The sequence below is a fragment of the Aspergillus karnatakaensis genome (assembly GCF_047715665.1).
Source record: "Aspergillus karnatakaensis strain CBS 102800 unplaced genomic scaffold BJY04scaffold_87, whole genome shotgun sequence".
Taxonomy (NCBI): domain Eukaryota; kingdom Fungi; phylum Ascomycota; class Eurotiomycetes; order Eurotiales; family Aspergillaceae; genus Aspergillus; species Aspergillus karnatakaensis.
In genome coordinates this window covers 27,118-41,829 of record NW_027395799.1, presented here as the reverse complement: position 1 = coordinate 41,829, position 14,712 = coordinate 27,118, and the positions used below count along the sequence as shown (strand labels likewise).

General features: G+C 53.6%; 8 protein-coding genes across 8 annotated transcripts; 4 read left to right on the top strand and 4 right to left on the bottom strand.

Moving 5' to 3' along the window:
• Window positions 1-380: 380 nt before the first annotated feature.
• BJY04DRAFT_224254 (uncharacterized protein) lies at window positions 381-1,816 on the top strand (the record flags this gene model as incomplete). The annotated part of the gene is made up of 3 exons (XM_073717904.1): window positions 381-398; window positions 510-1,446; window positions 1,527-1,816. The coding sequence occupies 3 exons, from the start codon at window positions 381-383 to the stop codon at window positions 1,814-1,816; spliced, it is 1,245 nt and encodes a 414-aa protein (XP_073564994.1).
• Window positions 1,817-2,016: 200 nt separating this feature from the next.
• On the bottom strand, window positions 2,017-3,054 carry BJY04DRAFT_232830 (putative short-chain dehydrogenase/reductase; the record flags this gene model as incomplete). The annotated part of the gene is made up of 1 exon (XM_073719819.1): window positions 2,017-3,054. The coding sequence occupies exon 1, from the start codon at window positions 3,028-3,030 to the stop codon at window positions 2,017-2,019; it is 1,014 nt and encodes a 337-aa protein (XP_073564993.1). The 5' UTR covers window positions 3,031-3,054.
• A 204-nt stretch (window positions 3,055-3,258) lies between these two features.
• On the top strand, window positions 3,259-4,877 carry BJY04DRAFT_224252 (fungal specific transcription factor domain-containing protein; the record flags this gene model as incomplete). Its single annotated transcript, XM_073717903.1, has 5 exons — window positions 3,259-3,276; window positions 3,324-3,985; window positions 4,039-4,135; window positions 4,199-4,434; window positions 4,508-4,877. 5 exons carry the CDS (start codon window positions 3,259-3,261, stop codon window positions 4,875-4,877), a joined length of 1,383 nt encoding a protein of 460 aa, XP_073564992.1.
• A 318-nt stretch (window positions 4,878-5,195) lies between these two features.
• BJY04DRAFT_224251 (RidA family protein) lies at window positions 5,196-5,695 on the bottom strand (the record flags this gene model as incomplete). The annotated part of the gene is made up of 3 exons (XM_073717902.1): window positions 5,196-5,262; window positions 5,321-5,478; window positions 5,534-5,695. 3 exons carry the CDS (start codon window positions 5,693-5,695, stop codon window positions 5,196-5,198), a joined length of 387 nt encoding a protein of 128 aa, XP_073564991.1.
• Window positions 5,696-6,078: 383 nt separating this feature from the next.
• On the bottom strand, window positions 6,079-7,182 carry BJY04DRAFT_211474 (alpha/beta hydrolase; the record flags this gene model as incomplete). Its single annotated transcript, XM_073714410.1, has 2 exons — window positions 6,079-6,957; window positions 7,015-7,182. 2 exons carry the CDS (start codon window positions 7,180-7,182, stop codon window positions 6,079-6,081), a joined length of 1,047 nt encoding a protein of 348 aa, XP_073564990.1.
• Window positions 7,183-7,374: 192 nt separating this feature from the next.
• Window positions 7,375-8,490, top strand: BJY04DRAFT_232826 (SMP-30/gluconolactonase/LRE family protein; the record flags this gene model as incomplete). Its single annotated transcript, XM_073719818.1, has 3 exons — window positions 7,375-7,990; window positions 8,041-8,173; window positions 8,226-8,490. Exons 1-3 carry the CDS (start codon window positions 7,417-7,419, stop codon window positions 8,488-8,490), a joined length of 972 nt encoding a protein of 323 aa, XP_073564989.1. The 5' UTR covers window positions 7,375-7,416.
• Window positions 8,491-8,606: 116 nt separating this feature from the next.
• On the bottom strand, window positions 8,607-10,624 carry BJY04DRAFT_224248 (transcription factor domain-containing protein; the record flags this gene model as incomplete). The annotated part of the gene is made up of 4 exons (XM_073717901.1): window positions 8,607-8,618; window positions 8,662-9,666; window positions 9,725-9,856; window positions 9,908-10,624. 4 exons carry the CDS (start codon window positions 10,622-10,624, stop codon window positions 8,607-8,609), a joined length of 1,866 nt encoding a protein of 621 aa, XP_073564988.1.
• A 499-nt stretch (window positions 10,625-11,123) lies between these two features.
• Window positions 11,124-12,897, top strand: BJY04DRAFT_232824 (nucleobase cation symporter-1 family protein; the record flags this gene model as incomplete). Its single annotated transcript, XM_073719817.1, has 2 exons — window positions 11,124-12,035; window positions 12,091-12,897. 2 exons carry the CDS (start codon window positions 11,124-11,126, stop codon window positions 12,895-12,897), a joined length of 1,719 nt encoding a protein of 572 aa, XP_073564987.1.
• Between the last annotated feature and the right edge of the window lie 1,815 nt (window positions 12,898-14,712).

Here is a 14,712-nt window from a genome sequence, read left to right as displayed (position 1 = left end):
ATGAATCTCAAGAGGGACAGCGATTGTAACCGAGGCACTTGGCAGAGGCCTCCACTCATGTCGACTTCCAGATATAACCTTTCTGCAGCCTTTGGATCTTCTTGGCCTTGCGCCAGTTTCATCCATCACCCAATCCTCTGGGCTCGCAGAACCCTGGCGCTTACGGGATGGTAAACCGCCCAATCAACCTTGGAGTGGCGCAAGGCTGCGCTCCAGGGAGGTCGTTGAGGGATTCGCGAGGATGCGTCGGCGCTTACAGCTCGTTCAGGACTGTACATAAGCATCCATCTTTGCTTAGACCTCACATCCCAGAGCCAGAAAGACCAGAATCATGACTCGGTATAGCACAGACTCAGCGAACGGAGGGTACGGACTTGACTATGAGCCCCTCCTCATTAGTAGGTATCAACTTTTCCTAATCGTACATCTGCTGAACCAACTTGGTCAGGTCACTGCCGGCATCCCTTCTATCCCGACGATCACATTCTAAACGGGACAATTGCTTGAAGATAGGCTTTATATGGTTCGCTCTGATTGCGCTGTCGGCCTTTCTCATCGGTGCGATCGTCGTTGCTGTCTTGTTCATACGCACAGATAGTACCGGCTTTGACCCTGGAAATGCCCAGTACCGACTGTACAAGAATACCCGCGTCGAAGCATGCTACAACTCGTCACCGCCACCCGACTATAACTGCACCGGTGTTCGGGAAATGCTGTCGTTTCGTGCCTCCGCTTACGGTGCCAATGGGTCGGCTGGTGTTCTCGAGACCGCGGACGGAGATGTATTCCACGAAGGATACACCGAGACGGTGCGCAGCTGGTGCGAGGCCTTGAGCCGCTTTAGCGAATTTAAGGTCGTCCCATCTGAGCCACGCGACTCGGCGTACTGGGAGGTAACGCTTTCGGACTGGGCACCCATAATCGTGGGTTTGCTGCTTGCTGCCTGGCACACGCATTCAATATACATGGATTCCAGCTCCATTCAACCCGCCTGCAAGGGTATAGGTTGGGATGACTGGGTCGGAGTTGTCTGGGCTGCCGGATCGTCTGTATTCTGGTGGGTGAACTTTGGACGATGGGCTGCAGACCCCTCGCAGGCCGCTCGTCCCAGCATGATGGGTTGGCTTACCACATGGCAGTACAGTGAATGGCTGGCCTTCCACCCTTTCTCCTGTGGCCTTCCGTTCTTGAGGAACAGTCCAGATGCTCTAGCCGTCGCGCAGTGGACCCTGAGGCTTATTGCAGCGGTGCAATGGGGTGTCGGAGCGCATGTCTCCCAGCTGATCAAAAGCGATTACACCAAGCACGCAGTCTACAGCTGTCTCTCCTCGCAAATTTCCACTGCCCCTGGCACTTTCATCTGCTCTGCTGAGCAGATATGCTCCCAGGACTGGCTGTTCAGTCGCCGAAACTCTCCTGGGGCGATGCACGCAGCCTGCCCTTATGGTGGGGTGTATTTGTCGCCTTCATCGGTTGCAGCATCACGGCCATCGCGCCACCACTTCTTGTCCTGATATGTACACTAGGCTCGGCCATCTTGAGCTCTGATAAGGGCTTCGGATACTGGCGGAACAAATACGATAAATACAACTCCGGCCCAATTCCGACAACGGCGCTGGGGTCTGCTTTTGTTGTTCTCTTCGGCGCGTGGATTACGGCTAGTATGAAGGGCGCCTTCGATAGGGATCGTGAGGGGCCTGTGATGTTCTATTGGGAGTGTGCTGCAATGCATGTGAACGTTAGTCCGTGGAGGTACTACATGGATGTGGAGGGGCAATGGGAGATCAGAATTGCTAGGATGCTGCTCAACGCGTGAGTCTAGCGTTGGACCTAGAGCTGAGGGCTAGGTACTGAAAAGGATGAGAAGGTGATGAATGATTGATAACAATGACTGCCTTACTACCAGTATTTCTCCCACAACCCTCATCTATTAGATACTGTCGCTCCTCGGCCACACTCACATCCCTTTTCAAGCACTGAATCCTTATTTGAGCGCGACACATATGAAGGAAAGACCTATTTGATGTCAAGCCCGACAAGCTGAAGCGAGTCCTTCCAGAGCCGGTCCTCCTCGTTAGGATCGTATGTCTGCTTTACCCAACCAAGGCCAAATACTTGACCATCATCTTCACCCCGCTCGGCCTCCTTGCAGTCCTCCAGATACCTGCCACCTCTATTCTCCCATTCCCTGCCGACTGCAGCCCAAACTGTGGTGGCTGCTCCCTGTTCTGGCGACTTCAAGATGCTCAAAATATAGGGGTTGGTCATCAAACCGTCGACGAATCCTTCGGGCATATTGCGGCTAATGTTGGTGTTGATGGCGCCCGGATGAAGGCTGGTAGCACGCAAGCCCTGAGAGCCAAAGCGACGGTCAATCGAGTTGGCTAAATACACCGCTGCCAGCTTGGAGATATTGTACGCCTCCTCATGGCTGTACTCCCTCTTCTCGAAGTTATAGTCGTTGCTTGCAGGAAGGGTGGCCGCCCGATGCGCAGACGACGCCACTACAACCACTCGGGAACCACAATAGGGGACAGCACTTGCGAGAAGAGGTTTCTTGAGCATCTGGAACAGTAGAAAGAATCCCAAGTAGTTGGCAGAGAAGTGAGACTCAATGCCATTGCGTGTAAGCGTGAGGTTCTGGATCCCCATGACCCCGGCACTGTGGATGAGGATATTGATCCGACCTCCAGAGGCAGAGATAATCTGGCGAGCTCCTTCCCTGATGCTGTCGAAAGAATCCAAATCCATTTCCACCAGAGAGACCCGGCCGGATTCCAAGATGCCAGCGAGATTGGTGGTACTCTTGGCTAAGTTGCGAGCTGTGAGGAACAGGATTGCGCCGGTGGCAGACAAGGCGCGGGCAGTCTCTAGACCAATTCCAGAGGTTGCACCTGTGATAACAATGGTCTTGCCTGCCAGCTTGCCTTGGAGACCCGCGTCTTGGATGATCTGGAGGGCGGTGGGTCGTGCGTCTCCAGCGCCATGGGGGTTGAGATGCGCAGCAGCGTAGGGGCTTGTTGAACTCATGATGAGATATTGTAGATGAACAGGCAATATTCGAAGAGATGAGGACTTTAACAGCTACTTATGTTGGCTGATGATGGATGCTGCGGCCGCAGAAAAGCGGGCTTTCTCCGCTGATCTCGAGTTTGATTCTTCATCATGCACCATGCAGACTCCGACTCCCGAGTTGGCCCTCACAGCCTGCCAGTCCTGTAGATCACGCAAGCGGAAATGTGACAAGGCACTGCCCATATGCTCCACCTGCGCCAAGTGAGCCTTTTCCTAACAGCTACAGCACGCCAGCTGACCCGGTCCAGACATGCCAGGAGCTGCAGATACGGACCGGCGGATCCTACACCGGAGACATATTCCCCTGCAGACAACCAATTGAACACCAAGACGAGATCGACTACTCGACAATCCTGTTCCTTAATCCCGCTCAGCTGCTGCACGCACAGTTTCCTCGTCCCAACGGTCCACCGTCTATTGCCCCTCAAGTTCTGGACGTCCTCGGCAGTTTGGATGACATTCGCCAACTCTCTACGGCGTTCTTCCAGCACATTCACCCGCGAATGCCATTCATATCCAAGACGCGTTTCTACGATATCTACTTACGCCCGTCCTTTCGCTTCTCCCCTGACGTCGTTCTCCTTTTCCTGTCGTTGAAGCTGATCACTACCCTCCCACCGGATGGCTCGGGAAGCCCCCGCTCATCCTTATATTACACAACTAAGCACCTCTACGTGGATGCGGAGGAATGCTTTTCTCTTCCGGTCCTGCAGGCGGGTATTCTTCTCGTGCTGTATGAACTGGGTCATGGACTCTACCCAGCATCATTCACGTCAATCGGAACATGTGCGAGATATGCTCATGCCTTGGGCATCAATGTCAGTCGTATGGTTCCAAAGGGGGAACTGCTCACACTTGTAGAGGTGGAGGAGCGCCGAAGGGCCTGGTGGGCGATTGTCATTCTAGACCGGTGAGCTTCTAGCATTGGTTTGTCAATCATGAGTACTGATAACAGGTGACCAGGTTCGTGAGCATCGGCTGCCCGGGACGGCCTTTTGCCACAGCAGATCCAAATCTAGAGGATTTACTGCCAGTAGATGACGCCGCGTGGGATGAAGGAGTTCGTGCTCACCTTTCCTCTGACCCTGATATGTCGCTGACCTACCAATTGTTCCTTTATTAGATTGTCAATCTCGATGAGATGTGCACTCTCTCGTCTCCAAGGCCAGGACACATGAGTAAATTTGCGCTCCTCTGTCAGGCGTCTAGATTGCTGGGCCATGTCCTGCAGCATCTGTCAAGTGAGACCACTAGTGAAGATGATGACTGGATGCAAATCGACCGCAACCTGCAGTCAATGCTGGCCGCAGCATTAGAGATTGATGGCCCAGATCATGATCAAATTACATTCATATACAGGTACGTGGAGAACCAGCACTGTCTATCCGGGCTTAGGCTGTACCCTACCTGAATGCTGACGACCTCGCTCCAGTACCCTGGTCGCCCTACACACCTCTTGGCTATCACCCCAGAGAGCTGGAGAGTCAAAAGGCGAATGCCCGCGACGACAACGAGCAACAGAGGCCGTTCAGCAGATTAGCGATCAAATGCAATCCAATCTGATTGGGCGTCAATGCTTTTTGGATCGCGATCCGGAGGACATGTCACCCTGGGGTCTGTACTTTGCATATCGCATCTGCGCGGTACTCATGCAGTCGAAGAATAACACCGGCCTACCACACAGAGATGCGCTGCTAAAGGCCCTATGGGAGTCGTTCAAGACCATTAAGAAGCGATGGAGTGTTGCAGGAGTTTACCTGCAGCTGCTCGATGCCCAACAGGCTATGAATCTCCGAACTTGAACCATCTATCTAATAGTTCCTCTCTATATTCATCTATTGATGTCGTATATCTGCATGAATGCTCTCCATAGACCTGTAGTAAACCAGGGCATTGCATATGCTCAGAGTGGTCAAGATCAAGTGGAGGTCTACTCAGGCTTAAAGCATCAGAGCACCAATTTCATATGAATTGCGCGTTTTGCTCTGCTACTTGGTGTAACAAGCCGCCAAAAGGAGCCCATAGCACATGCAGGCATCGTATTTGGCTGTTAGGTTCAATTGGGTGCTACTGAAGTGATTCAAGGCCATTTTTATGTCGCATTAGTCTATATAACTGGACTACAGAAGCGCAGTGCATTCGATCTCCACATCAACATTGAGCGGCAGCGTCTTAACGGCGACACAACTGAAGGGAAAAGTATCTGAGTTAGCAGCGATTGCACCATAATTATAATTCAACTCACGTTCGGCACGGCTTGACGTCTCCCCAGTACATGGAGTAAACCTCGTTCATCTTGGCAAAGTTGCCCATATCCGACAGGAAGACGTTGACTTTGACGACCTTCTCCAAGCTTGAGCCTGCCTCCTCGAGAATGGCTCCAAGGTTCTTGATGCATTGATGCTATTCCAATGCGTTAGAAATTTGTCAAATCTGGTGGAAACGGGGGAGGGGCTACCGTATGGGCCTGAATGTCGCCTTCAATAATCTTCATAGACTCAGGGTCCATGGGCACCGCTCCGGACACGAATACAAAGTCACCGGCCTTGATGGCCTGGCTGTAGATGCCGGGGAGCGGCTTGGGGGCCTTGGAGGTGAGAACAGCGGTCTTGGTAGGCATATTTCGACGACAAAAGCTGGATCGATATGGTGATTCGGAGACGCGGGATAAACATTATCTAAATTTATAGTGACATTGATATTCCCAGCCACAGTGCGGGCCTCTAAGGCTGCGTGGGTTAGGAATGCCCACGCTGTGCTGGTTGGGTAGGGTAGAATGTGCGCGCCTTATGTGGGATGTGCGAGCAGTATATGGCATTTTATGGGTTATCTAGATAGTGGCAAGCGACGTAAAGTGCACAGTAATAGAGGAAGTGCGAGGCAATTCGAAACTGGTATAGTTGGTGTACAGGTGAGTGAATTATGAATTAAACAATTGCAAATGCATTATCGCGATCCCTGGAAGCTTCAAAATCAAAGTCTATTATCTATAATGCATGCGCATCACTGAAACGTAGCAGCAAGCCTCTCACATAAAAGACTGACACCCTCCCTGCCCTTCTGCAGGACCGCATCCATAACAATAAACGGATGCGGCACCCCCTCGACAACCCTAACCTGAGCCTCAACCCCAGCCTCATTCAGCTTTCGCGCATACTCCTCTCCCTCCCAGCGTAAAACGTCAAGGCCCGCAACCACAACCAACGCCGGAGGCAGCTTCGCGAACGTCTCGTCGCTAGCCAGGAGCGGCGACGCCTCCGGCTTCAACCAGTCTGCCTCATTTGGCAGATAGTGCCGTCTGTACCAGAACATCTTCTCTGCGGGGAGCGCAGCTGTATGCTCATAGCTCTTGTATGTGGCGCTGCTCCCAACGCTCGCGGTGTTGTCCGTTACGGGGACGACGAGGATCTGGTATGAGAACTTCGTGCCAGTCTTTTCGAAGGCGCCGTGGCCTAGAGCTTTTTGTGTCAAAATAGCCGCAAGATTCCCACCGGCGCTTGAGCCCCCGATTGCTAACTTGGTCAGGTCGAGACCGCCAACATCGAGGTGTGCCGCCGCAGCACCAGAAACTACCCAGAGCACCGTCTCCCACGCGTCATGCACTGCTGCAGGGAAAGGGTCCTCGGGGGCTAAGCGATAGTCGGTAGTGATGACGACGCATTTCGCGCGCACGCACAGGTTTGTGCAGAGGCTGTTCTCCGAGTCGATGTTGCCGAGCACCCAGCCGCCGCCGTGGTACCAGAGGAAGACGGGCCAGCCGCTTGCGGTGGGTGGTGTGCCAGGTGGGATAAATACCCGGACGGGGACGGGCGGTCCTGGCGATCCTGTTCGAGGGATCCGAACGTCAATGGTTCTTCCAACGGGGAGAGGATCGGTTCCTCCCTATAAAGAACGGGTTCATTAGCAGGTCGAGGCATTCCGAGGGGCTAGGGAGCTTACGGGAATCAGTTTCCCACCGACGCGCGAAGCAGCAACCGGCTGGTAGTGAACCTGAGGGGCATTCATCAGGTACTGATTGTAGAAGGTGGCATATTCGGGATCGAGCAGGTTCTTGATAGACTCGTGTAGGGGGTAAGGTGGCTGGGGGTAGCTCGATTGGGCAACCATATTTGATTTCCGAGAAGCGATCTGTGTCCTATTAATTAGTCGCGATGATGGGCATTCTCGAAGCTTATTATGATGAGAGCCAAGGCACTTATCATCAACCCCCGCACAAGGGCGCTACGAGTTGGAGAAGTCTTTCCCGCGCAGGAAGCCCACGCAAGGAAGGGATGATAAGTACGTCACATCACACGTCCAAGCTCATATTACGGACTCATTCTTATTCACTCACACCACAGAATGGCTGCTGGGCTAGAATCCATCAACGGCGGCAAAGCCTGGTACAAATGCGACCCGCCTATGATCCTGGGCGAAGCGCCCATCTACCGCGCGAGCGACTCGACTCTGCACTGGGTCGACTGCCTTGCCAACCCACCGGAGCTACACATCCTGAAAGTTGATCCGGACACGGGTGACCCGATTGAAGATCGTGCGCAGGTCCTGAAACTCGAGGATAGTGTCACAGTGCAGTTCTTCCGCAAGCACAAGCCCGGAAGTTACATCTGCGCGTACTACCAGGGGGTCGCATTCCTCGACGAGGAGACGGGGAAGCTAGATGTGGTTAAGGAGATCATAAAGACCGAGGATCGCGATAGACTCCGGTTCAATGACGGTGGCGTTGATGCCGCCGGGAGGTTTTGGCTCGCAGAGATTGATATCAAGGCCATGGCCTATGGGCCGAACAGGCTTCCGGACAGCTATGGGACACCGATTGGACGGCTTTGGAGGTATGATCCGGATGGGAGTCTGCATCAAATGGATGATGGATTCGTCTGTGGGAATGGGCTGGCGTGGAGCCCAGACAATAAGACGAGTGAGCCTCCTCTCCTACCGATCAGATCAACTAAAATAACCAGCGAGTAGTGTATGTGAATGACTCTGTCGCGATGAAGGTCTTCAGTTATGACTTTGACGTCGCGACGGGAGCAATCACGAACAAGAAGCTGTTTATCGACCGGCGAGACAGCTTCGGCGAGCCCGATGGGATGGTGGTAGAGTGGGTTTCTCCTGTTCTTTCTGCTTTACATGCTAACGAGGCCTTTCTCCAGCGTCGAGGGCAATCTATGGATTGCCGTCTTTGATTCCAACCGCGTCATGGTATTCTCGCCGCAAGGCAGGCACTTGAAGGATATTGTCTTTTCAGCGAGGAATATGGCCTGCACAACGTGGGGTGGAAGAAACCTTGATATCCTTTATATCGCTACTGGTAAAGACAGGAAGTCTACGGCAAAGACTGAGGACGAGGGGGGGCACATGTTCAAATACCACGCGATGGGGACCAAAGGAACGACAAAGTTTGAGTTTGATGGTTAGCTAGCAGTGTGATTCGTTTCTCCCCTCCGTAGCCATCGACAGGAGAATGCTCGTTTGCTCTGGTAATCTGCCTAGGGTCTCTTTGGCTTCCTCCAGCAACTCCCATCTAGAACCCTCTAGTGTATTTCCTACTGCGTCGATTAGCCCTGTCGTCCTATTTGTCCCCTTGACTTGACCAAGGTCCCCGTCTCCCATAAGCCCATTGAGCATGTGCGCCAGATACTCCTCAGCCGTCCACTGGCCCTGAGCGACCGGCTCATCCTCCCCTTCGCGGATGGCCCCATAGGCCCAAAGAACCAAAGTGGTATTGTAAAGAACCCACGGCCGGAGGATGATATGATCCTCCGCGGCTAGATACTCTGTCCGCGTAAACATAGTCTCCTGGATCAAGAGCAGGCAATGACTCAAGGCCCTCTTCGCATTCCGATGGTGCGCCCACTTTGAGATGCGCTTGTATGCCCGCGCAAACTGAGCACTGTCGCGGTGGGCGCGAACCCCTGTGGCAAGGTTTGGTGCCCTTGCTAGTACGTGAAAGTCCACTAGTGAGACGTGGATGCTAACGTGGGCGATCCGTTGCAGTGGTCTGGCGGCTTCGAGACAAAGCGACGGCGTGCGACTTAAGAGGCTGAAGGACCAAGTGTCGATGGCGCGGTCGAGGCGGTCTTTCCAGCCGTCCTGCTCGGGTGTCGCTGATGAGGACCCATCACCGCTCCCGGTCGCTCCCTCGGTGTCTGAAGTGTGCTGCTGGTCCGACAGGTAGGATGCAGTCTGATCCCGCGTAATCATGTGTCTGGTCAGACACAGCAGGCCGTGTAGCAGGACGAATCGTGCAAATGGACTGTAGGTATGTGGTACCGGTTGTCTTGCTAGCAATGCACCGAGTGCCGGCAGGAACGATGGAGCTGGTGGCGTCCGTGCTCGCTCAGTCTTCCAGATGCTTGCGGTGGGAGCCTCCCAGAGGGCATCGGCGCAGGGGAGTGGGAGGTGGATGTCCGTTAGGGACAGGGCGGCCGAGTGACCAAAGATAGAGGAGTGTTGCGCGTCCATGACAAAGGCAAAGTACGCGGCGCGATATGAAAGCTCTCGCTCCACCCAGCGGTGCCAACCTTTCTCGACGGAGGAGGTATCGCCGTCGTCTTCGCGGTCGGGGGAATAACAGCTTCCGCGTCGCATCAGCTGGATTCTAGTGAGTATGGCCCTTTTGTCACTGAAGGATCGGCAGGTATCGACTCACTGTAATGACAGAGTAGTGGAAGATATGTGCCATCTCATGCAGTTTCCGGGTTGAGAACATCTTCTCGTAGGACTGGACAACCAACAATGCTTGCACCACCCATAAGGGGGCCGGCGCTTGGAAGCTTTGTGACTATGACCATGGTCAATAACAATACTCCTGGTGGAATACAATGCGACGCACAGTAAAGATCAGCCATCGTAGACTGTCATGGATTCTCTCGGCCACGCGATAGTGGTCCTTGTCGGGGGAGAGGGTCGCTCCCAGGGTCAACAGGGCAGCCAGGAGTAGCGGCGGTGCGTCCTGCACCGAAAATGTCGGTCGGTGTAGCAGTGAAAAATGGGGATTATAGTTTTGCCAGTAGCTCTCCATGAACCATTCCAGATTAGCCGGGTCGAAGAATGACGAGGACAAGACATCGGCTGGAACAGTCGCCAACGCTGAGAGCAGCTTATCTCGCGGCACCAGGGGGGCAGCCTGGAGAGCGGCAGCAACAGTTGAGCCCTGAGAGGTACCTGACGCAGGTGACCATGCTGGCAGTTCGGTAGACGGCGTCAACATGTTGAATCCGTATAGGTTCGCAGATGGATCCCACGATCCCACGCCAAACAACCAGTCGAGATCCTGGGTCAGACCAGTAAGATCATTGGACCCGTCAAAGAAGGTGAGATACTCCACGTCTGCCCCACCATTTGGCCTCGAGTCGCTGATCATGGGTTGCAATGCATGTATGCTCGATTCCTCAACCGGATCGACAAAGATCCCCGGGGGAGCGTCGACGGCATCGCCCACAACATCAGTCTGCCCGCACAACTCAGGTTCTGGTGTCAGCGGACTCTCGGTTCGGTGCCCGCCCGGTGTACCACTGGTCGTATACCCTCCGGAGTTTCGGTAGGTCATACCCCGGTCATGTCGGCGTGTGTGTCGTTGCAGTAGGTCCAGGCGCACAAAGTCCTTCTGGCACACATGGCATTGGTGAATTCTCCGCGGTTGATCTGCTTTCTGGTTGATATGGGCTGTTACGCAGTTGAGGTAATGGATACGTACGGTTCAGACGATGCCTACTCAGGTGTTCTCGTCGTTTGAACCGCCTGGAGCAGCCTGCTTCTGGGCATGCATGAGACATGTTTCCCGCACAAGGATTGTACAAGGGATAGCTTGGTGAACTCAGAGATGGAATGGATAGCAGAGGGCCTGCGCGGGATAATTCCAAGCTACACAGCCGAGGAAGAGGGAGGGGGTGTCGGCTGAAGGAGAGAATTGGGGTAGGTAACTGATGCCCGCGCAAGGTTCTTTATCATCGGGGTAGTTAGCGTGGGGCACGTCCATTCCTTCGGTATGATAAGCACCTCCTCGATATATGTAGAGCCATCAGCTCTTCTAAACAACAACGGAAGTCATGGAGCGATTCACACAATTCAAGCGGGCGTTCAGCTCCCCTCGAGCCTTCCACCAAGCCATCCGCCTCAAGAGCTCCTCGTCCTTCCTGATCAATGAAGACCTGCTCCCTTCCCCAGCCGACCGCCAGACATGGAACACCTGGAGCTTCTTCGCTTTCTGGTGGAGCGAATCGTGGAATGTGTCGACCTGGAGTATTGGATCCTCGCTCATTTCCGCGGGTGCTTCGGTGCGCGATGCATTACTCGTCGTCTTCTTTGCCAATCTGCTCTCGGCCACCGTGATGGTCCTCAACGGCTTTGCCTCTGCTCGTTACCACGTCGGGTATCCAGTGCTCTCCCGCGTCAGCTTCGGGATTTATGGACACTACTTTGTCGTTGTGCTCCGCTCAATCCTTGGGGTCATCTGGGGAGGCGTTCAGATGTACTTTGAGGGCCAGTTCATCAGCATCTGTCTCCGGTGCATCTTCCCGGGCTGGTCGAAGCTCCCGAACAACATCCCCGAGAGTCAGCACATCACCACGCAGACCATGGTCGGATTCTTCCTTGCCTTCCTCTTCACCATCCCGTTTGTCTTCGTGCATACCTCGCGCATCCAGCACCTGTTCACCGTCAAGTCAGTAGTACTTCCGCTGGCCGGCCTGGGAATAGTTATCTGGGCGACCAAAGCCAACGGCGGCGTTGGATCATCCTCCCTGGATGCTCAGGCGGCATCGGCCAAAACGTCCACCAGCGCCTTTGCTTGGGCCATTGTTTCGCAGTTCAACGCCGTCATGGGCTCCAACTCGGCTCTGCTCGTCACTATTCCGGATATTGCCCGGTACTCGAAGACACGGCACGCGCAAATCTGGGGCCAGTTGATTGCCTTGCCCATCGGTCAGACATTGTGCGCTTCTTTTGGAGTGATTAGCACGGTATGAGACCACCCTTTTTTAACGTACATGTCCATTAACAATGTCGATGCTGCAGTCCGCAGTACTTAGTATGTGGGGTGAAAGCTTTTGGAACCCTTACGACCTCCTGAATGGTATCCTCGATCACAGCTATAGTTCCTCCGCTCGCGCAGGCGTATTCTTCGCCGCCGCAAGCTTCGCCTTTGCCACCCTTGGGACATCAATCGCCTGCAACTTTATCCCTTTTGCAGCTGACGTGACCTGTCTGCTCCCGAAATATCTTAACATCGTCCGCGGACAGTTCTTCTGCCTTATCCTCGCCTTCGCAATAGTCCCCTGGCGCATCGTAACATCCGCCACGGGTTTCCTCAACTTCCTCAACGGTTACTCCATCTTCCAGGGCCCCGTCGTGGCCATCATGCTCGTGGACTATTTTATCCTGCGTAAGGGCAACATGACTATCGCGGACATGTACACTAGGTCAGCGTCGGGCCTATACTATTATTTTCACGGTGCCAATATCAGAGCGATCGCGGCCTTTATCGCAGGATTTCTCCTCCCACTCCCGGGCTTCATCGAGTCATTCGGTGTTGGTTCTTCGCTAGCCGAAGCGGCCTCCAATATGTATGCCCTGGGTTGGGAGCTCAGCTTCCTCGTCGGGGGAGTGGTATATCTCACCTTTGGCCTTGTCTGGCCTGTACCTGGGGATGAGCGCTCAATGGGCTTTGAGCAGGCACCGACGCGCGATGAGTTATTTGAGGAGTCTGTTGTCCTATATGGGACGAGGACTAGCTTAGATGCGTCGGGCAACCAAGAGAATAATGAGGAGCATAAGTTGGATAAATCGTCTCTGAGGACTCATTCCCGGAGTAGTCCTGTTTAGTTCTCAATAAGGAGGGGAAGGCCGTGTGCTGTACTGTTCATGGGGTAGTAATAGTTAATTATTGTTGTCATCAAGAGGGATAATTCATGCAAATACCTTTACCATAGCATCTAGTACTTGCAGTACATGATACTCCCACGGTGACTCGAAGGAACCTACTGCGTGCTGTAGCTCTAGCTGCCAGCTCCGCAATCGTCATCTTCTCCTGGATCTCAAACACCCCTATCGGCAACGTCGCCGACATCAACAAGGACTCTGATACTCAGCGATAGGGCCTTTCCCCATTGCCGAACGCGGAACCGGGCGAGTAGATCCTGGAAGGAACAAGCGGCGGCATAATTGGTTTTACCAAAAGACGGATAGACACTTGCGATGGAGAACAAAGAATAAAGAAGTATCATCAGGCTTCACCCCCGAGCGCGAGAGCAGAATAAGCCACTTCGCGTCTCGAGCAACCGCCCAGCGTGCAAGAGCCTGTCCAAGCCCCCTAGTCCGCCGGCAATGACATACGCTGCATCAGGTCTGAACGATAAACATTAGGCCGGATTGGTCAATATCTACTATCTACACGACTACTTAGCTAACGCGATGTCTGTCAGACGAAGGTGGAGCGCATTAGCTATACACTCCCAGGAGGCTCGTAGAGCTTCTCCAGAGAGTGAGGTGACAATAACACCCACTCCTCGACAGGCAGTAAGGCGTCGTAGTGTCGTTGATTTGCCCCAGCGCAATGAGCAGATCCCTGAACTTAGTGACTTTCGTCGTGGTTGCGAAAACATACGTTAATTGGAATCCCATTGACTTTCGGACTTTAGATCAGGTACTGTCGTCCGATGGCCAGCATACCATACGATGACAGACCCCGACGGGCCTCACGAAGCTGCGAAACCAAGACCCCCTTGTAGTGAGCTAGCTTGCACGGACTCGATTCCATACATGCTGAAAGGCCTCAAAGTATCGAGTTCGTGCCATATCTATTTTGCTAATCAAACTAGCCTGTGTCTCTGCGTTTGGCTGCGTTAGTCCGCCAGGAGTTCGACCGTCCTTTTTCCTCCATAGTCAAAGTGCGAGGAGTGCAAAAATGGGAGATCTGTAGAGACTAGACGGCATCCAACAGCAGAACCGCGCATCACCCCACCCGCAGCCCAGTCATGCATCGGATTAGGATATTCCAGAGAAAACTCCTGAGTGTCGTGAACTGATTGGTGGCGAATACCATGCTGCCCACTGTTCTCTGGAAATCCCCAGCTGTTCGCGTCGGGAGGGGCACGAACACACAGATCAATGTATTCTTCTTGGTCAAGTGGCCTACGCAGTGTGGCTGCAAGATGCTAGACAGTCACACAGCTGGATCACTCGGAATTTCAGCTGGTGTAACACTGATGCAAAGCTGGATGGTTAGATGGAGACTGACAGCAGTATCCTGGTACTGCCACCATCCACGTATCACTGCTATTGGTCCACTCCATCCATGTCCCTCGTCCGCCTGCTGCTTTCCTCTCGATGAATCTTATACTCCGATTCTGTCCTACGCTAAATCTGGCTTACCCTGCCTACTGTCCCACCCTGGGCTGAGGGAGCCTGTTAGCTGTTCGCTACATATTACCTCCGCTCGCATCCCGCGTCGTGACGTGGCAGCTTCTTGCTTTTCCCTCAGCTGCGGACGGATACCGCAAATTCCATCTCCTGCTGTCTAGATCACGAAATGTGTGGTGTTTGGTCTTGCAAGGCCGGTTTATCTCAGACCAGGACTCATCTTACTGAAAGCTAGGTGGTACCCCATATATTGTGATGGTCCGACATATCAAGAAATAG